General features: G+C 44.3%; 1 protein-coding gene across 2 annotated transcripts in view; it reads left to right on the forward strand.

Annotated features, from left to right (window-relative positions):
- Nucleotides 1-1502: 1502 nt before the first annotated feature.
- OCRL (OCRL inositol polyphosphate-5-phosphatase) overlaps nucleotides 1503-21811 on the forward strand; it is a 57379-nt gene continuing 37070 nt past the window's right edge. The window contains exons 1-6 of one of the 2 annotated variants that reach the window (XM_070759824.1): nucleotides 1503-1619; nucleotides 6758-6828; nucleotides 8344-8423; nucleotides 10778-10816; nucleotides 19695-19805; nucleotides 20874-20966. In XM_070759824.1, the coding sequence (XP_070615925.1) occupies nucleotides 6785-6828; nucleotides 8344-8423; nucleotides 10778-10816; nucleotides 19695-19805; nucleotides 20874-20966 (367 nt within the window). In that variant the 5' untranslated portion in view covers nucleotides 1503-1619; nucleotides 6758-6784. The remainder of the gene's footprint in view (nucleotides 1620-6757; nucleotides 6829-8343; nucleotides 8424-10777; nucleotides 10817-19694; nucleotides 19806-20873; nucleotides 20967-21811) is intronic. The other variant, XM_070759823.1, reaches the window with a different exon arrangement.

Genomic DNA, 21811 nt, shown 5'->3' on the forward strand with positions numbered 1-21811 from the left:
AGATAAGAGGGAACAGAATTAGGAGTAGAGTAGAAGAGAAGAGAAAATAGGAGAATAGAGAATAGAAAGTAGAATAAAGAATAAAATAGAGAACGGAATGGAACGGATAGGAACAAAAAAGAGGACAGGAATAGGAATAGGGAGGGGAGAGAAGAGAAGAGAAGAGAATTACAGAACAGAGAATAGAATAGAATAAGAGAAGAGAAGAGAAAGAAGAGAAGAGAGAAGAGAAAGAGAAGAGAAAAGAAAGAGAAAAGAAGAGAAAGAAGAGAAGAGAACGCAACATAACAAGCTTTATTGGCCAAATGTGATTAGATACAGGTCCCGTGGGCCAGACAATGTCGATTGGCAGGGCCTAGGGGCAGGGCCTTCTCTGTAGTAGATGCTTGGAACAAACTTCCAGCAGACCTGGTTGGTAAATACACAATAACTGAATTTAAAAGATGCCTGGGATAAACAAATATCCATCCTGAGATAAAATACAGGAAATAGTATAAGGGACCATGAGATCCTCTTCTGCCGTCAATCTTCTATGTTTCTATATTTCTATGTTTAATGGAAAGAAGGACCAGGGAAGACACGACAGCAGTGTTCCAATATCTCTGGAGTTGCCACAAAGAAGAGGGAATCAAGCTATTCTCCAAAGCACCTAAAGGTAGGACAAGAACCAATGGATGGAAATTAATCTAGGAGAGAAGCAACCTAGAACTAAGGAGACATTTCCTGACCGAACAATTAATCAGTGGAATAATTTGCCTCCAGAAGTTGTGAATGCTCCAACCCTGGAAGTTTTTAAGATGTTGGACAGCCATCTGTCTGAAGTGGTGTAGGGTTTCCTGCCAGTAGTAGTAGTAGTAGTAGTAGTAGTAGTAGTAGTAGTAGTAGTAGTAGTAGTAATAGTAGTAAGTAGTAGCAGCAGCAGCAGCAGTGGCTGTTGTTATAATTAGACTAGAAGCCTTGAATGGAGTTTCCCTCCCCCCAAAGACGACTGATTTAAGAAATTTGAGGATAAAAATGCTCAGGGGAGAAGGGGGGGGGAGAGTTAAGATGGCAATTACTCAATAGAGAGACAGGCGGAAATCCTAATTCTAAGCTTTCTTCCTTTTTTTCCACTTCCCCTTTTTTAATCTCTTATCTGTTCTTGCACTTTTAGGCCCTGGGGTGGAGGTGGGTGGGTAAAACAGCCTAATGAATCTAAATCCAAAGGAAACAGCTCCCCCGCGGCGCGCAACTCCCATGCTTCTCCTCCCACTACAAATCCCATGCGTCTCCATCCAAGTCTCCCGCTTTCTAACTGCAGCCACAGCCAACCGCTCTCGCCATCGGCGCCCGACAGAGGGCGCTGCGAGGCGCGTTGCCCCCCCCTCCCCAAATACCGCCGGGCGGAAGCGGCGCCGCTCTGGCCGCTCTCCGGCCCTTGCGCTCGTCTGCTCTCTTCCTCCCTCTTCGGAGGGCTGCGCGTCGCCGAAGGTCGCCGCCGAGTCGGGAGCGCGCGGTGGGGAGGGGGGAGGGGGCAGCGCGGCCCCCCCGGGAACGAACACCCCCCCGGCCCCGCCACGGGGCCTGGCCGCCTCCATGGACCACTGGCGACCCCCGCCCCAGGGAAGAGGACCCTCGCTGTATCCTTAGCCTAGGTGGTGGTGGTGGGTCTCAGTTATGGGGCGGGGGGCGTCTCTGGGGCGCTTGTCTCAACAAGGAGGGGGCAGGCTCTGGCCTTGGCCTGGGAGGGGCAGCTACAGGGGGAGCCCCCCGCCTTAAAATCAAGCTCTTTTGGCTTTGGAGCCCCCTCTCCCTATTCAAAGCCAGGGTTTGGAGGGACAGAGGAGTGGGGGGGGGGGCAGGCTCTGCTGTCTTTTGCAGCCCCCCTCTTCCCGCCCAGGAATTGGGGGGGGGGGGGGTATTCAGGGCTCAACTGGCTTTGGGAGATTGCCCGGTTCGCTTCCTCTCTCCAAAAGGACTTCCTTCCTCTTGAAAAGCTCAGGGATGGCTGGGAAGGGGACGATGGGCACATTTCTTCCCTGTGGAATGGGCAGGGGGCGATGGGCACATTTCCTTCTTCCGGGAGGATGGGCACTCTGCTTTCCTGCTGACTGGGTAGGGGAGGATGGGCTCCTTGATATCCTGCAGGATGGGCAGAGGATGATGGGCACACTTCCTTCCTGCGGGAGGGCTAGGGGATGATTGGCATACTTCTTTCCTGCAGGATGGGCAGGGGATGATGGGCACCTTGTTTTACTGTGGGATGCACATGGCATGATGGGCTTTTTGCTTTCCTCTTGGATGGGCAGAGGATGATGGGCACCCTGCTTTCCTGCGGGATGGGCAGGGGGTGATGGGCACACTTCCTTCCTGCAGCCTGGGCAGGGGATGATGGGTACCTTGTTTTCCTGCGGTATGGGCATGGGATGATGGGCAGACTGCTTTCCTGCGGGTTGGTCAGTGGGCGATGGGCGCCCTGCCTTCCTGTTCATTTTTTATTTTATTTATTTATTCAACATGTATAGGATAGCAGTAGTTTGTATAAACACAACGAGTATAAAGTTATGATAAAAGAGTACAGTAAGACAGGGACGGTAGGCGCAGTGGTGCACTTATGCACGCCTCTTAGAAACCTCTTAGAAACGGGGAGAGGTCAACTGTAGATAATCTAAGGTTAAAATTTTAGGGGTTTGGGGAAGAAACCACAGAGTCGGGTAGTGCATTCCAGGCATTGATCACTCTGTGGCTGAAGTTATATTTTCTGTGGTCAGGTTTGGAGCGGTTTACATTTGGTTTGAATCTACTACGTGCTCGTGTATTGCTGCAGTTGAAGGTGGAGTAGTCATTAACAGGGAGGACATTTTGGCATATGATTTTATGAACTACAGTTGGATCACATCGGAGGCGATGTAGTTGTAAATTGTCTAATCCCAGTACTCCAAGTCTGGTGGAATAAGGTATTTCTTTGTGAGTGGAGGAGTGAAGGCTTGCTTTTCTCCAAAGCCTGTTTCCTGGGTCATCTGGGGTGACCTGTCCAGGAGGAACCTGCCAGCATCCAAACCTCCTTGGTGTTAAAGTTAGGATAAATGTCTCAGGGCCCGCCTTCTGCTGCACGAATCCCAGCGACCAGTTAGGTCCCACAGAGTGGGTCTTCTCCGGGTCCCGTCAACTAAACAATGTCGCTTGGCGGGACCCAGGGGAAGAGCCTTCTCTGTGGCGGCCCCGGCCCTCTGGAACCAACTCCCCCCAGAGATTAGAATTGTCCCCACCCTCCCTGCCTTTCGTAAGCTGCTTAAAACCCACCTCTGCCGCCAGGCATGGGGGAATTGAGATACTCTTTCCCCTAGGCCTCTACAATTTTATGCATGGTATACAGTATCTGTATGTATGTTTGGTTTTTATAATAATGGGTTTTTAACTGTTTTTAGTATTGAATTATTATTATTATTATATGCTGTTTTATTACTGTTGTTAGCCGCTACGAGTCTGCGGAGAAGGGCAGCATAGAAATCCAATAAATAAATAAATAAAAAGTGCCAGAATTGCCTTCCCAGGCCCAAATTTGCTTGCAGCTCAGAGCATGCAAAGCCTTTGCCAGGTTCCTGTTGTTATTGTCCTTCTCCTTCCAGCAGGCTAATTTCAGATGCAAATGGTGCTTGCGGTGTGGTGGTTTCTGCTGCTGACCCAGGAGGCTGGGGAGAGGTGGGGGGAGAAATCCTTGCGATAGATGGCAAAACAAAGCATCCGGGCTCTGCTGCTAAGAACTTTCATGTTTTAGGAGAGCTGTCCTCACCATAGTACAGGGGTCGGGTACCAAATCAAAGGGTTATCTAGTCAGGCTGTTGGTCTATAGAAAGGCGTTTAGCAGCATCTGGATCTCTTTAGATCTCTAGAAAGAAAGTGTATCTTCCAAGGAGATTTTAGGATTTTTCTGATCCTCTCCAGCTTTTTTATCTGTTGTCTTTCCTTTCTTGTTGTCCCCCTTCTATTCTGTATCTACCTACCTACCTACCTACCTACATACATACATACCTGCCTATCTACGTTCTATCTATCTATCTATCTATCTCTATTCACCTACCTATCTACTGTATCTATCTATCTACCCCTCTATTTCTCTATATATATTTAGCTCTATTTATATTTAGCGGTGTCTATCATCCATCAATCTATCATCTATATCTCTCTCTGTTATCTCTATTGATCTATCTATCAATCTACTGGTCATCTATATAAGAGAGCAATCATGGGCTTCCCTAGGCATGCCCATGTCACACCAACACTCCTCAGTCTGCATTGGTTGCCGATCAGTTTCCGGTCACAATTCAAAGTGTTGGTTATGACCTACAAAGCCCTTCATGGCATCGGGCCAGAATATCTGTGAGACAGCCTTCTGCCGCACGAATCCCAGCGACTGATTAGGTTCCACAGAGTTGGCCTTCTCCGGGTCCCGTAGACTAAACAATGTCGTCTGGCGGGACCCAGGGGAAGAGTCTTCTCTGTGGCAGCCCCGACCCTCTGGAACCAGCTCCCCCAGAGATTAGAATTGCCCCCACCCTGGTTGTCTGTCGTAAACCCCTTAAAACCCACCTCTGCCGCCAGGCATGGGGGAATTGAGACATCTCCCCCGGGCCTATAAAGTTTATGTATGGTATGTTTGTGTGTATGTTTTGCTTTTTAATAAGGGGTTTTTAGTGACTTTTAATATTAGATTTGTTATACATTGTTTTATTATTGTTGTGAGCCTCCCCGAGTCTACGGAGAGGGGCGGCATACAAATCTAATAAATAATAATAATAATAATAATAATAATAATAATAATAATAATAATAATAATATGTCTACCTGTCTATCTACCTATTTCTGTCTGTCTGCCTATGTCTATGTCTGTCTATCATCTATGTACCAATCTATCTTTCATCTGTCTATCCATATATCTGCAGGTGTCTATATCTACCCACCTACCTATCATCTGTCTATCATCTACTTTTTTCTAGTTCATTTTCCCAAAAATCACAATCTCAAAGTATGTGAGCAACAGAACACATCTCCATATTCAGCAGTTTCGTTACTGTGCTCTCAGGTGCCATAGGCAATCAGTCGAGAAAGTTTTTTTATTTTTCCCCTGCAGGTAGTTGAGTTTCTCAGGAACATCTGGCTGGGATTGCTGTTGGAAAGTGGATTTAATACAAAAAAATTGTGCCTCTCCTGGTTAATTAGCGTGCAGCAGGTCTTAGTTCAAAGCATAGAAGCCAGAAACAAAAACATTTGCTTCCCCTTTAACCACACTACTTGTGGTGTGGTGTTTTTTCAACCACATTTTTGCTAAAGTATAGAACAATGCCTTTTTTTTTCCAGGTCAAATGTTTTGGCTTGTACCTCTCTCGTTCTCCCTTTTTCTGAAATGTTCCTTAAGTAGCTTGCAGGAGGGATGGGAGGCAAGGGAAGCTGGCACAACAAGGCTCTGAGGTTTATCCTCTTTCAGAGGTTGAATAAGATGGAGAGAGAGAAGAACAGAACATGATAGGTATTGTGAGTGGTCCACATCCGGCTCAGCTGGTCACGGATTTTGAGGACCAGGAGACGGAGGAGTAACTGGCATCGCAGCCCAGTGTTCTTGCCATCTGAGAATGAAAGGGAATTGGAGACTGGGGAACCACCAGAGACAGTAGAACATCCAGTTAGGATATTGTCTAGCTTTATAAGACCACATTTGGAATACTGTGTTCAGTTCTGGAGACCTCACCTACAAAAAGATATTGACAAAATTGAACGGGTCCAAAGACGGGCTACAAGAATGGTGGAAGGTCTTAAGCATAAAACATATCAGGAAAGACTTCATGGACTCAATCTGTATAGTCTGGAGGAGAGAAGGAAAAGGGGGGACATGATCGAAACATTTAAATATGTTAAAGGGTTAAATAAGGTCCAGGAGGGAAGTGTTTTTAATAGGAAAGTGAACACAAGAACAAGGGGGCACAATCTGAGGTTAGTTGGGGGAAAGATCAAAAGCAACATGAGAAAATATTATTTTACTGAAAGAGTAGTAGATCCTTGGAACAAACTTCCAGCAGACGTGGTAGATAAATCCACAGTAACTGAATTTAAACATGCCTGGGATAAACATATATCCATCCTAAGATAAAATACAGAAAATAGTATAAGGGCAGACTAGTAGACCATGAGGTCTTTTTCTGCCGTCAGACTTCTATGTTTCTATGTCTGAGTCAGAGGATGATAGGCACTTTGAGGGCTCCCTGTTAGATGCAAGGTCAGAAAAATGAGAGCCAGGCATGAATATCTCTCTAGAAGGGGTTCTGGGCATTGATTAGATCTATGGGACACTTAGCCACACCTTGTCAGTATATATAGGACAGGCTGATGGGAGAAGAGGTGTGGCAAGCAATGTTCATCATGAAGACGGTGCCTGGAGAGACTGATTCTGATTCCATGGATTTTGATTCCTGTTTTTACAGAAGCTGGTTAAGCCCTAAACAGAGAGTACCAGAGACACCTCATTAGGGAAGATTTATGCCTCTAGCTGGCTTGCATCCCGGGACTGTTGTCTATGCTCCTTAGGCGGGAACGCTGTCAGCCTGAAATGCCTTACAATTCACTTATTTCTTTCTGGACTTTGTGTACGTAATAATACTTTTGATCCCGATCAATGTTTCAAGCGTGTGTGGGTTTGCTTTCTAATAATTGATCCGGCCAGACAGAACAATATGGAGACATTGGCCGTTGGTTTGCTTTCCCTTTTTCCTTAACTGGTCTTCAGGGCGTGGAGTTGACTGCATGTCGGCAAATGCCGTGTGAGTTGAGCCTGGTCCAACGTGGCGGAGAACATGAGTAAGTCCCCAGCCACATGCGAACATGTCTGGCGCCACCGCTTACATGTCTGTACATGCATCCATGCACTTGTAGCCTATGGCAGTACAGTGAGTAGTATCTCTACTTACGAACTTAATTTGTTCCGTGATCAGGTTCTTAAGTAGAAACGTTTGTAAGAAGAAGCAATTTCTCCCCTAGGAATCAATGTAAAAGCAAATAATGTGTGCGATTGGGGAAACCACAGGGAGGGTGGAGGCCCTGTTTCCTCCCAGGAGATTCCTAGAGAGGCCCCATGGAGGCTTCTCCCCACCTTTTCCGTCCCTGTTTCCTCCCAGGAGATTCCTATAGAGGCCCCATGGAGGCTTCTCCCCACCTTTTCCGGCCCTGTTTCCTCCCAGGAGATTCCTAGAGAGACCCCATGGAGGCTTCTCCCTGCCTTTTCCGGCCCTGTTTCCTCCCAGAAGATTCCTAGAGAGGCCCCACGGAAGCTTCTCCCTGCCTTTTCCAGCCCTGTTTCCTCCCAGGAGATTCCTAGAGAGGCCCCACAGAGGCTTCTCCCTGCCTTTTCCAGCCCTGTTTCCTCCCAGGAGATTCCTGGAGAGGCCCCTAGGAGGCTTCTCCCCGCCTTTTCCAGCCCTGTTTCCTCCCAGGAGATTCCTAGAGAGGCCCCACGGAAGCTTCTCCCTGCCTTTTCCAGCCCTGTTTCCTCCCAGGAGATTCCTAGAGAGGCCCCACAGAGGCTTCTCCCTGCCTTTTCCAGCCCTGTTTCCTCCCAGGAGATTCCTGGAGAGGCCCCTAGGAGGCTTCTCCCCGCCTTTTCCGGCCCTGTTTCCTCCCAGGAGATTCCTAGAGAGGCCCCACGGAAGCTTCTCCCTGCCTTTTCCAGCCCTGTTTCCTCCCAGGAGATTCCTAGAGAGGCCCCACAGAGGCTTCTCCCTGCCTTTTCCAGCCCTGTTTCCTCCCAGGAGATTCTTAGAGAGGCCCAACAGGGGCTTCTCCCCGCCTTTTCTGGCCCTGTTTCCTCCCAGTAGATTCCTAGAGAGGCCCCACGGATGCTTCTCCCCGCCTTTTCTGGCCCTGTTTCCTCCCAGGAGATTCCTAGAGAGGCCCCACGGAGGCTTCTCCCTGCATTTTCCGGTTACAGTTTCGGAAGCTCGGGTTTGTAAGTGGAAAATGGTTCTTGAGAAGAGGCAAAAAAAATCTTGAACACCTGGTTCTTATCTAGAAAAGTTTGTAAGTAGAGGCGTTCTTGGGTAGAGGTACCACTGTACTTCCGACCTTGGCAATTTTTAAGACGTGTGGACTTCATTTCCCAGAATTCCCCAGCCGGCATATAAGCCCCATTTGCACTACAGAAAATCATTGCGCATGGACAAATGCTGTAACGTCATTCCCAATTGTGTGTGTGTGTCTGTGTGTATGAATCACATGTAGTATTTTTTTCCTGGAAGGGCAAAGCCAAGAATGTTTGCACACTTCCTTCCTGTGCCTCTTAAAATTGTCGCTTTTCTTTCTTTTCTTTTTAAATTGCAGATTGGTTATAAGCTCCCGGGGGACAGACCCCCCTATTCAAGAACACATTCCAGTCAACAGCCGTTTTAAGTGTGTGCAAGGTATTCAAAGTCTGTTTTCTTTCTTGTTTGGTGACTCATGGTTTTCTGCAAGCCAGGAAAGGTTGGTGTCAAAATCAAAAAGCATAAACAGAATCTGGACCTTAGCAACCAGGGGATGCTGGTCGGAGTTTCGTGCAACCGTAAATCCTGTGCCAATAGAAACATAATGAGCCGGGATGGCGCAGCAGGTAGAGTGCTGTACTGCAGGCCACTGAAGCTGACTGTAGATCTGTAGGTCAGCAGCTCAAATCTCATCACCGGCTCAAGGTTGACTCAGCCTTCCATCCTTCCGAGGTGGGTAAAATGAGGTCCCGGATTGTGGGGGCAATAGACTGGCTCTGCTAAAAAGTGCTATTGCTAACATGTTGTAAGCCTCCCTGAGTCTAAGGAGAAGGGCGGCATATGAATGAATGAATGAATGAATGAATGAATGAATGAATGAATAACTAACTAACTAACTAACTAACTAACAGGCTCAAGTTCAACCCAGACAAGACCTAGTGGCTGTGGGCATTTCCTCCCAAGGACTCTCCTATCTGTCCGTCCATTGTTCGGGGTTGAGGGGCATTAACCCACTCAGATAAGGTTCGCAACTTGGGTGTCGTCCTAGACCCACAACTGAGTTTTGACTACCATCTTTCGGTTGTGGCCAGAGGGACCGTTGCTCAGGTTCGCCTGGTTTGCCAGTTGCGGCTTTATTTGGACCAGGAGGCTCTGCGCACAGTTAATCAGGCCCTCATCTCCTCCCATCTTGATTATTGCAATGCGCTCTACAGGATGCTACCCTTGTAGAGTGTTCGGAGACTCCAAATGGTCCAGAATGCAGCCGCGAGAGCTGTCATAGATATGCCTCGGTATGCCCATATAACACCTATGTTCCGCGAGCTGCACTAGCTTCCTATTAGTCTCCGGGCACAATTCAAGGTGTTGGTTATTACCTATAAAGCCTTATATGGCTCAGAGCCAGACTATTTTCGGGACCGCCTCTTGCCGCATACCTCCCAGAGACCAATAAGAACACACAGAGTTGGCCTCCTCCGGGTCCCATCGACTAAGCAATGCAGGTTGGCAGGACCACGTGGGAGGGCCTTCGATGTGGCTGCCCCGGCTCTATGTAACCAACTACCCCCGATGTCCGTACTACTCCCACCCTACTGGCCTTCCCTAAGGCCACGAAGAGCTGGCTTTGCCGGCAGGCTTGGGGGACTATGAACTAACAACTGACAGGGCCACACTGTATGAATGGTATATATGTATTTATATTATATTAACTGGGTTTTATATTAACTGGGTTTCTTTTAATATGGGGTTTTACATAGTTTAGATTATATTCAACTTCTTTTTATTGCTCTGTATCTATTTGTATTTCTATTTATATTATTATTGTAAACTGCCCTGAGTCCTTTGGGATTGGGTGGCCTTGAAGTTAGTTAGTTAGTTAGTTAGATAGATAGATAGATAGATAGATAGATAGATAGATAGATAGATAGATAGATAGATAGATAGATAGATAGATAGATAGATAGGGAGAGAGAGGAAGGAAGGAAGGAATCCCCTTACTTGATTAATGAATTGATAGCCCTGGTTTCAAAGATGCTTTTTCAGGAGGCAATTGGACTTTCTAGTTCTTCTTTGAAGAACTTTCACCCAAGAAGCTTCTCAAAGCTGATTGCCTCTTGAAAAAGCACTTTTGGCACAACCAAGACTTGGATGACTGAGAATCTCCATAGACATTTAATGATGGCCCTGGTGTTTTTGTAAAGGAAGCCGATTCTGTATCACATATAATACAAAATTCAGGCGCTGAGCTCTTGCAAACCAGGATTAAAGGTCTACCACTTGATGGAGTGTCTTCACATTTTGTATTGAGCTGGTCCCCGACCCCTTCCTGGTATAAGGTTTTTTATTTTCTCCAACATAAAGTAAAAACAATACATAACTTCCAAAATGGCATCAATGCTTATAATCAAACATACACATTTTTTATTTTTTCTTATAGTCATTCAATGGAGGCTCTTATATCTCTTTCTTCCTCTAAAGCAGTGTTTCCCAACCTTGGCAACTTGAAGCGATCTGGACTTCAATTCCCAGAAATCCCCAGCCAGCGAATGCTGGCTGGGGAATTCTGGGAGTTGAAGTCCAGATCGCTTCAAGTTGCCAAGGTTGGGAAACACTGCTCTAAAGGACTTTATAAGCTTATACAGCATTATAAATCCTTAAACCTCTAAGAAAATATCTTTTCTCCATCCAACAATAAAATGAGTTCTCCCCTTAGTAAGCCCAATTGAAAAATCCTTATTATATTCTTTGCATTTTGCAGTTTTCTGATTCTTGGTTGTTATTTTTCCTTCCAGAGGCTGAAGAAACTTTGCTGATTGACATCGCCACAAATTGTGAGTCTCCTTTCTTCAGAAATGGTGTCAGAAATAGACTTCTCTGAAGGCTGACGTGTTTGTCTTTCCTACTTGACTCATTGTCCTGCTCTTCTCTCTTTTTCTACTTTCTGCTGCCTGGGTATAGAGTTTTTTTCTGGGAAAAGGTGGCAGGGACTGGCATATTCAGCCGTTGTCCTATTGCTCTGTCTTGTACTATCTGTCTTATGCAATAGGGTTGATATTCCTGGAGGCGTCTGTAATATGGCAAATGATTTAGCTTTACTAGATAAATGGTCAAAGCAATGGAAACTGCAGTTTAATGTTTCCAAATGTAAAATAATGCACTTGGGGAAAAGGAATCCTCAATCTGAGTATTGCATAGACAGTTCTGTGTTAGCAAAAACTTCAGAACAGAAGGATTTAGGGGTAGTGATTTCTGACAGTCTCAAAATGGGTGAGCAGTGTGGTCGGGCAGTAGGGAAAGCAAGTAGGATGCTTGGCTGCATAGCTAGAGATATAACAAGCAGGAAGAGGGAGATTGTGATCCCCTTATATAGAGCACTGGTAAGACCACATTTGGAATACTGTGTTCAGTTCTGGAGACCTCACCTACAAAAAGATATTGACAAAATTGAACGGGTCCAAAGACGGGCTACAAGAATGGTGGAAGGTCTTAAGCATAAAACATATCAGGAAAGACTTAATGAACTCAATCTGTATAGTCTGGAGGACAGAAGGGAAAGGGGGGACATGATCAAAACATTTAAATATGTTAAATGGTTAAATAAGGTTCAGGAGGGAAGTGTTTTTAATAGGAAAGTGAACACAAGAACAAGGGGACACAATCTGAAGTTAGTTGGGGGAAAGATCAAAAGCAACGTGAGGAAATATTATTTGACTGAAAGAGTAGTAGATCCTTGGAACAAACTTCCAGCAGACGTGGTTGGTAAATCCACAGTAACTGAATTTAAACATGCCTGGGATAAACATATCCATTGCAAGATAAAATACAGGAAATAGTATAAGGGCAGACTAGATGGACTATGAGGTCTTTTTCTGCCGTCAGTCTTCTATGTTTCCATGTTTCTATGTTTCTATAAAACTAAAACTACCGTATAAAATTCAGCAAGGATGGGATGAAACCAGGAAGCAGATGTCGAGTGTGATTGCGTGGATATAACTGTGTTTACTTTCAGTCAGGGAGAGAATGAAGACAGCGCGCTAATGTTTTTTTTATTTTTCTGAAAGAAAAGGTATCACAACCTACTTGGGATCCAAACTTGGGGAGGGGCTCAGAAATCTTTCAGAAAATTCAGGGTGATGGAATCAGTAAAGGATTCAAGCATGATGTAGAACAGAGGTGGAGGGGAAAACGTATGGAGGCTGACAACCTCTTTTCCTTGTTGTAAAAAGAAATGTTGGCCTTCAAGAGATTCTTTATTTTATTATTATTATTATTATTATTATTATTATTATTATTATTATTTCAAATATAACAAAGAGAAAAAAAGACATACACAAAACATGTACATACAACATTTGGGAAATTAAAGTTTCCCCACTTTTTTTTTGAGTGTTCGATCAGAGAATTTTGCTTCTTTCACATAATATTGGTTCTTTAATTCTTTTATTTGACGTGTTGCTTTGCTTGAATTTTAATTTAATTCTTCGCTGTTCTTTCCTTTAACCAGTCATAAAATTTTGCCCATATTTTATAATAATCTGAATCTTCCTTTCCCTCTAATTGTTTGAATAACCTTCAAGAGATTCTTAGTGATGGTACATTGATGCCAGGGGGCAGTCCCAAAAAAATTTGTCCTTCCTTCTTGCGGTAGGCGGACGGCGTGTATGCATTCTTTCGGGTTTTGTGCAGGAGAGTCCAAATAAACTTTAATCCCAAGTTCTTGCATCTCTCTCTTGCAAGAAGGAAAGCAAATCTCTCCGCTGAAATCAGCATTTTCCAGTAAATCCGGCAATGCAATTTTGGGTGCCTCGGGAGATAGAAGGGTGAATTGGGGACACATGTGGGCCTGATTGCCACTTCTTATTTAGAGAGAAGTGAAAGAATGAACTAGATGAAATCATTAACCCTTTCAGAGGACCATTATAGCTGATCTTACTTGATTAGTAGCTTCTCGGGTTTATTCTTCATCACATCCTGCCAGCCGGTTTGGTATAGTAGTTTAGGTACTGGTCTACAAACCAGGAGACTGTGAGTTGTAGTCTAATCTTAAGCATGAAACTGGCTGCTGAATCTAGGCCAATCACCAGGAAACTGTGAATTCTAGTTCTGTCTTAGGCATAGATTAGCCATCTGGGTGACTTTGGGCCAATCACCAGGAGACTGAGAGTTCTAGTCTAATCTTAAGCATGAAACTGGCTGCTGAATCTAGGCCAATCACCAGGAGACTGGGAATTCTAGTTCTGTTTTAAGCATAGATTAGCCATCTGGTTGACTTTGGGCCAATCACCAGGAAACTGTGAGTTCTAGTCCTGTTTTAGGCATGGGAGCCATCTGGGTGACTTTGGGCCAATCACCAGGAGACTGTGAGTTCTAGTCCTGTTTTAGGCATGGGAGCCATCTGGGTGACTTTGGCCCAGTCACCAGGAGACTGTGAGTTCTAGTCCTGTCTTAGGCATGGACGCCATGTGGGTGACTTTGGGCCAATCACCAGGAGACTGAGAGTTCTAATTTAATCTTAAGCATGAAACTGGCTGCTGAATCTAGGCCAATCACCAGGAGACTGGGAATTCTAGTTCTGTCTTAAGCATAGATTATCTATCTGGTTGACTTTGGGCCAATCACCAGGAGACTGTGAGTTCTAGTCCTGTCTTAGGCATGGAAGCCATCTGGGTGACTTTGGGCCAATCACTAGGAGACTGTGAGTTCTAGTCTTGTCTTAGGCATGGAAGTCAACTGGGTGACTTTGGGCCAGTTCCTGTCTCTCAGCCCAACTCACCGCAGAGAGTTGTGGAGAAAATAGGAGGAGGAGGAGAGGACATTAAGTCCTTTTTGGTGCCTTGAGTTATTTATAAAAACAACAAAGGCAGGATAAATATATATAAAACCTCAAAACTGTGGTTGCTTCTGAAGACGCCTGCAAGTTTAAACTCGGAATTCCAGAGTGGCTTCTGTTTATGCAGATTTAGCATAAACCCATTTTAATCCTCAATCTCCCAAAGGTGCTTTATTTTTTCAAGAGGCAACTGGACTTTTTTGCTTTTGTTGTTGTTAAAAACGTTTCGCTTCTCATTTGAGAAGCTTCTTCGGCTCTGATGGTGGGAAACCCACTAACCCTCCCGTCAGAACCGAAGAAGCTTCTGAGACGAGAAGCGAAACGTCTTGGAAGAGGGAGAAAAAACCCAGAAAGTCCAGTCACCTCTTGAAAAAAAAATAAAGCACCTTTGGGGCAACCAGATCTTGAATGATGGAGAATCTCTGCAGACAGCCCTCAATCTCTCTCTCTCTCTCTCTTTCTAGCTCGGGGGTCCCCAAACTTGGCAACTTTAAAAGTCGTGGACTTCAAATCCTAGAATTCTCAAGCCAGCTGGGAGTTGAAGTCATCAAAGCCTAAAAGTTGCCAACTTTGAAGATCTCTGCTCTAGCTAGTCATGGCCAGAAACTGGAAAAGGTGCAAAAAAGGGCAACAGGAATGATCAAGGAAATGGAGCCCCTCCCTTATGAAACCAGGTTGCAACGCCTTGGTCTCTTCAGCCTTGAAAGAGGGCGTTTAAGGGGTGACTTGATCGAAATGTATAAAATCATGCATGGGATAGAAAAGGTGCATAGAGAAAAATCCTTTTCTCTATCACACAATACTAGAACGAGGGGGCCCTCCCTAAAGCTCATAGGTAAGAAAGCGAGGACAAATAAAGGGATATATTTCTTCACCCAGAGGGTCGTTGTTTTATGGAATTCACTTCCATAAGAGGTCGTGACAGCTGTCAGCCTGCATAGCTTCAAGGCAGGATTAGACAGATTCATGGATGCCAAGAGTATTGGTGGTAATTGAAACGGATGTCCAAGTGCCGCCTCTATGTTGGTTGAGACAGGCAAGATTCCCTTGGGTACCATTTGTTGGGGGTCAAGGGAAAGGGAGGGTTTTGCCTTCTCTTTCTGCTCAAGATCCCCATGGACAATTGGTAGGCCACTGTGTGACACAGAATGCTGGACTCAATGGGCTTTGGCCCAATTCAGTATGGCTCTTCTTATGTTCTTATGTTAACTCTTTTTTTTTAATTAAAAAAGTTTTATTAAATATACAAACATTTAAAAAAAGACAGTGCATAACCTTTTAACCACTGTTTCATGCTTTCTATCTGTTTTTCTTTCTTTCTATTGTTGTTTGTATAATTTGTCTGATTTAAGACATTGTACAATACAATCTTAATGTAAATAAGATTGCATTGTACAATGTCTCAAATCAGACAAACAAATTATACAAACAACAATGGAAAGAAAAAAACAGATAGAAGTAGGAAAAAGAAACAGAAGCATAGAAACAGTAACACACACACACCCTTGCTGTCTTCCTAGAGCAGTGTTTCCAACCTTGGCAACTTGAAGATATCTGGACTTCAACTCCCAGAATTCCCCAGCCAGCGAATGCTGGCTGGGGAATTCTGGGAGTTGAAGTCCAGATATCTTCAAGTTGCCAAGGTTGGGAAACACTGGCCTAGAGAGCTCTTATATTATTCTACAGCATTTATGTTAACTCTTGCTCGCTCTTCAGAATGGCCAACCCATCTAAAGAAAGGAACTCCGGATTTCTATCTTCTCAAAAGGCTTCGTTCTGTTACCAAAGAAGAAGAAACATAGAAAAAGACCTCATGGTCCATCTAGTCTGCCCTTATACTATTTCCTGTATTTTATCTTACAGTGGATCTATGTTTATCCCAGGCATGTTTAAATTCAGTTACTGTGGATTTACCAACCACGTCTGCTGGAAGTTTGTTCCAAGGATCTACTACTCTTTCAGTAAAGTAATATTTTCTCACGTTGCTTTTGATCTTTCCCCCAACTAACTTCAGATTGTGTCCCCTTGTTCTTGTGTTCACTTTCCTATTAAAAACACTTCCCTCCTGGACCTTATTTAACCCTTTAACATATTTAAATGTTTCGATCATGTCCCCCCTTTTCCTTCTGTCCTCCAGACTATACAGATTGAGTTCATGAAGTCTTTCCTGATACGTTTTATGCTTAAGACCTTCCACCATTCTTGTAGCCTGTCTTTGGACCCGTTCAATTTTGTCAATCTCTTTTTGTAGGTGAGGTCTCCAGAGCTGAACACAGGATTCCAAATGTGGTCTCGCCAGCGCTCTATATAACGGGATCACAATCTCCCTCTTCCTGCTTGTTATACCTCTAGCTATGCAGAAGAGAAGCCACTGGGGGTTATTGTTGTTGTTGTTCTTTGTTTGTTTGTTTTTAACCTTGGAGTGGAAAAGGACAAGCTGTGAAGCTTGATGGCCAGGTCTGTTTGGTTTTTTCTTCCAGTGTCTGTTGCAGATAACAGCCTCTATTTTAGCTTGCATGCCTCTGCAAAACTCCTTCACTGGCGCGTCAGTAGGGCGGGAACGGTGATAAAATTGCAAATTCCGGTTGGGCTGGAGATTGGTGTCTTATCTTGCTCTTGGCTAAGGCTGAGGAGCGCTGAAATGATCCCACTCCTTTTAAAGCTAGAGCGGCTTTTTTTTTTTTTAAGGCATCCCATGGACTGTGGAGGGGAGAGAATTTTATTTACTTATTTAAAGTGGGACATGATCGAAACATTTAAATATGTTAAAGGGTTAAATAAGGTTCAGGAGGGAAGTGTTTTCAATAGGAAAGTGAACACAAGAACAAGGGGGCACAATCTGAGGTTAGTTGGGGGAAAGATCAGAAGCAACGTGAGAAAATATTATTTCACTGAAAGAGTAGTAGATGCTTGGAACAAACTTCCAGCAGACATGGTAAATAAGAACATAAGAAGAGCCCTGCTGAATCAGGCCAAAGCCCATCGCGTCCACTTTTCTGTGTCACGCAGTGGCCCACCAATTATCCTTGGGGATCTTGACCAGAAAGAGAAGGCAAGACCCTCCCTTTCCCTCGACCCCCAACAAATGGTACCCAAGGGAATCCTGCCTGCCTCAACCAACATAGAGGCGGCACATGGACATCCGTTTCAATAACCACCAATACACTTGGCATCCATGAATCTGTCTAATCCTGCCTTGAAGCTGTCAAGGCTGACAGCTGTCACAACCTCTTCTGGAAGTGAATTCCATAAACCAACGACCCTCTGGGTGAAGAAATATTTCCCTTTATTTGTCCTCACTTTCTTGCCCTATGAGCTTTAGGGAGTGTCCCCTCGTTCTGATATTGTGTGATAGAGAAAAGAATTTTTCTCTATCCACCTTTTCTATCCCATGCATGATTTTATACACTTCGATAAAAACCACAGGAACTGAATTTAAACATGCCTGGGATAAACATAGATCCATCCTAAGATAAAATACAGTATAAGGGCAGACTAGATGGACCACAAGGTCCTTTTCTGCCGTCAATCTTCTATGTTTCTATGTTTCTATGTTTATTTATTAGACTTCTATGCCGCCCTTCTCAAAGCGACTCAGGGTGGCATACAACATTATAGTAAAAACAATATGTGAGAAATCTAATTACTTTAAAAGGACATATACAAAATTAATGAAAATCTAAAAAACCCTTATGCAGTCATCCACGTTCATCCAATTCAATCATTCATCAGCCAGGGGACAATGTTGTGGCTCGCTGCCCCCATGCCCGCCAGTAGAGGTAGGTCTTCAGGGCTTCCAGAAATAACCAGGAGGGAGGGAGCGGTACCTATCTCTGGAGGGAGTTCATTTCAGAGGGCTGGGGACGCCACAAAGAAGGCTCTTCCCTTAAGTCCCGCCAGGCGACTGTTTGGCCAACAGGACCTGGAGAAGGGCGACTCTGTGGGATCTAACTGGCCGCTGGGATGCGTGGGGCAGAAGACAGTCCCATAGGTAGTCTGATCCTAAGCCATATAGGGCTTTATAGGTCATAACCATTTTGAGAATTTAAGGGTCCAAAGAGAACCTCAAACCCTGCAGAACCCATTTTGCTGCTTGGGAGGGGGTGGGCAGGCGGGGATATTTAAAAAAAAAGTTTTATCCCAACTAGTTGGTACCAACCTTCAATGGAGCATCTACATTTTTAAAATTTGTTTGAAAGGATGGGGTTTGTCTACAAGCAGCCAGGAAGCGCAGACAATAGATTAAATCTCTCCAGACCTGTTCTGCACATACTTTTCCTTATATGTCAGGAGCTAACCTCATTTGACTTTCTTAAAATAATGCTCGGCATTATTTGATGGCAGAAATTCTCATTTTTTCCTTCCACCCCCCCTTCTTTTTTTAAAAAAGCCCTGTTCTTTGGAATTAGTCATTAAGCAAATGTAAGTGATTCCGAAGGTCGCGTGTGTATTATCGAACATGTCAGTTAATAAGATGGCAATTAAATGAACAAGCAGCCCTTCTGCTTATCTCTTAGCAGGGGAGAGCAAGGCAAGCTACTAAGGCCTGGTTCAAAGAGTATTCTGTACATTGATCAAAGCTGATAACCGTAGTTCCTGCATTGTACTAAGGGGGAAAGTACAGCAAGTTTGAGATTTTGCTGGTTAACTCAAGCTATGGATTTAGGCAAAAGGATTGGTTCATTCTTGACCAGAAATTATTTGATATCCCTTCCTTCCTTCCTCACTCACTCACTCACTCACTCACTCACTCACTCACTTGTCTCTTCTTCCTTCTCTTACTCCCTTGTCGCTTGTCTCTTTTCTTTTTTTTATTTTTCAAATTTATAGGCCACTCTTTTAGCGGACTCGGGACAGCTTACAGCAATAAAATGATCACAGAATTTTTTTTAAAAACCCAATACATTGAATAAAATTCCAGGTCCCGTCAACTAAACAATGCCGCTTGGCGGGACCCAGGGGAAGAGCCTTCACTGTGGCGGCCCCGGCCCTCTGGAACCAACTCCCCCCAGAGATTAGAATTGCCCCCACCCTCCTTGCCTTTCGTAAGCTACTTAAAACCCACCTCTGCCGCCAGGCATCGGGGAATTAAGATTCCTTCTCCCCCTAGGCCTTTACAATTGGATGCATGGTATGTTTGTATGTATGTTTGGTTTTTTATATTAAGGGGTTTTTAATTCGCTTTTAGTATTGGATTATTATTGTACACTGTTTATGATTGCTGTTAGCCGCCCCGAGTTTTCGGAGAGGGGCGGCATATAAATCCAATGAATGAATGAATGAATGAATGAATGAATGAATGAATGAATGAATGAATGAATAACTAACTAACTAACTAACTAACTAACCACCATTTTTGTCTATCACGTGAACTTTTTAAGCAACAGGATACCCTCAAAAGTCATACAAATTGTGGCTATAAAGGAAAAGTCTTTCTTTCTTTCTTTCTTTCTTTCTTTCTTTCTTTCTTTCTTTCTTTCTTTCTTTCTTTCTTTCTTTCTTTCTTTCTTTCTTTCCAGGTCAGGCAGTTTAGGAGCAGAGGGCTCAAAAGTCTAATCACGGTGTAGTTTTCTCCCCCACCCCACCCCCCCAGTAATACATTTCCTACAGCAACGGATCAGAGCACATCTTGCTTCTTGATGCAATTCTGATCATCAAGGGCAACCCCAATTCCCAACTCCGATTTTGAGCAAAGCTGGTGCTTCCAAAACTGCTGCGGCTTTTTTTTCTTCTTCCTTCGCTGTCTTTTAACAATCCTCCCCCCTGCCGCCGCTCTATCCTTTTAAAGTAAATTGCAATCGGCTAATGTCCGTTCTTGGACTTATCAGCGTTGGGGCCTGTTTCCTGAACATGTGCTTTTCTTGTGTTTGACTTCGAAGCCGGTTGCAAGATTCGTCTCCAGGGTGATCGCACCGCAGAGCGCCTGTTCGAAATAGCCGATGAGGAGCAATGCCTGGAGTTCCTCGCCGATGTGCTACGAGTTCAGAAAGGTGATGCTTCTAGTTGTTTGGGATGGCATTAAATGAAACCTAAGCGGGCAATGACCAGTGGTGGTATTCAGCCGGTTCGGGCAAATCAGTAGTGGCATGGTGGCACAGTGGTTAAAGTACTGTAAGCTACTTCTGCTTACAGTCCTGATCACCAACAATCTGGGTCCTAAGTTTACCCACCTCGGAAGGATGGAAGGCTGAGTCAACCTTGAGCCCGGTGAGATTCGATCTGCCAGACTACTTTGGCAGATGGAATCTCACCGGGCTCAAAGTTGACTCAGCCTTCCATCCTTCCGAGGTGAGTAAAATGAGGACCCAGGTTGTTGGGAGCAATACAGTGGTACCTTTACCTAAGAACGCCTCTATTTACAAACTTTTCTAGATAAGAACCGGGTTTTCAAGATTTTTTTGCCTCTTCTCAAGAACCATTTTCCACTTACAAACTCAAGTCTCCGAAACTGTAACCAGAAAAGGCAGGGAGAAGCCTCCATGGGGCCTCTCTAGGAATCTCCTGGGAGAAACAGGACCGGAAAAGGTGGGGAGAAGCCTCCGTGGGGCCTCTCTAGGAATCTTCTCAGAGGAAACGGCTGGAAAAGGTGGGAGGAAGCCTCCGTGGAGCCTCTCTAGGAATCTCCTCGGAGGAAACAGGAAACAGCCTCCACCCTCCCTGTGGTTTCCCCAATCGCACGCATTATTTGCTTTTACATTGATTCCTATGGGAAAAATTGCTTCTTCTTACAAACTTTTCTACTTAAGAATCTGGTCATGTAACGAATTAAGCTCGTAAGTAGAAGTACCACTGTATTTGCTTACTTTTTAAACCGCTTAGAGAGGGCTGTAAAGCACTGTGAAGCGGTATATAAGTCTAAATGCTATTGCTAATTGCAGATGGGCTCGTCCCCTGCCCGGATGTGATGCCGTCCTATTTAGCCATGTTTTGGAGTCTGGGCACTTGTGCAAAAGGCACATGCGCGAACAAAGTACATGTGCGGAAGTCATGTGCAGAACTGGTGGCAATAATATGTGAAACGCAGAGCTGGAAGTAACCCAGGTGTCTCTTTCTTCCAGCATCATCAAAAACCCCTTCCCCTGAATCTGTGGACCATGCCTCCTGGCAGCAAGTGAAAGGCCTCTCGGGCTCCGCTGAGCCTCTTCCTGCAGGTAAAGGACTACCTGTCTTGCACGCTTCCCACCTACCCACCCCCGTGCAAATTTGTTTAGCAAATAGGCTTCGAATGCAGAAATTGCTCTTGCTTCCTGAAGAGAGTTGGCCTCGGATTTACAGAACTTTTTTGCAAACCCTCTGAATGTCCAAGAGTCAACTCCCAGAATTCCCCCAGTTATCAAGGACACGCTAAGAATTCTGGGAGTGGGAATTTTTTTAAAAAAAATATATTTTTATTAAATTTTATTACAACAAACAAACAAAAATACTTAAAGAAAAAGTGCCCAACACCAATAAAACTCCACCACCATTTAGGGGGTTAAATTATTTGCAATAAGTTTCAATTTCTTCCTTAGCTCCAGTTTACATTTCTTTACATACAAAAAGTGATTGGAATTTATTTTTCACATTGTCGTTATAAATTCTACTTAAGATATTATTTTTCACCTTATTCCATCGTGCCATCAGCTTCTCCAATTTATTTTCATCAAAGTTATTTAATCTAATTTCCATAATTTCGAAGTGGATGTGGTCCACCATGTACCGGTACCAATTCTGGATTGTCCATTTATTGCTATCCTTCCATCCTAATACCACTACTGCTTGAGCACTTTCCAAAGCTGCTGTTTTGATTTCTTTAAATTCTCGTAATTCCCCATATTTAACTAGTGTTGCTAATTCTTTCGTGATTATCCAATTAATGTTTAGCATATTATTAATTTCATTCTGTACTTCCTTCCAAAATTTTTGAACTTCAACGCATTCCCAGAGCATATGCATAAAAACTCCTTTTATTTGGCAACCGTGCCAGCAATTTCCTTTTCCTTTCCTCTGGAAGTGT

This window comes from Erythrolamprus reginae, chromosome 8 (assembly GCF_031021105.1).
Source record: "Erythrolamprus reginae isolate rEryReg1 chromosome 8, rEryReg1.hap1, whole genome shotgun sequence".
In the NCBI taxonomy this organism is placed as follows: Eukaryota; Metazoa; Chordata; class Lepidosauria; order Squamata; family Dipsadidae; genus Erythrolamprus; species Erythrolamprus reginae.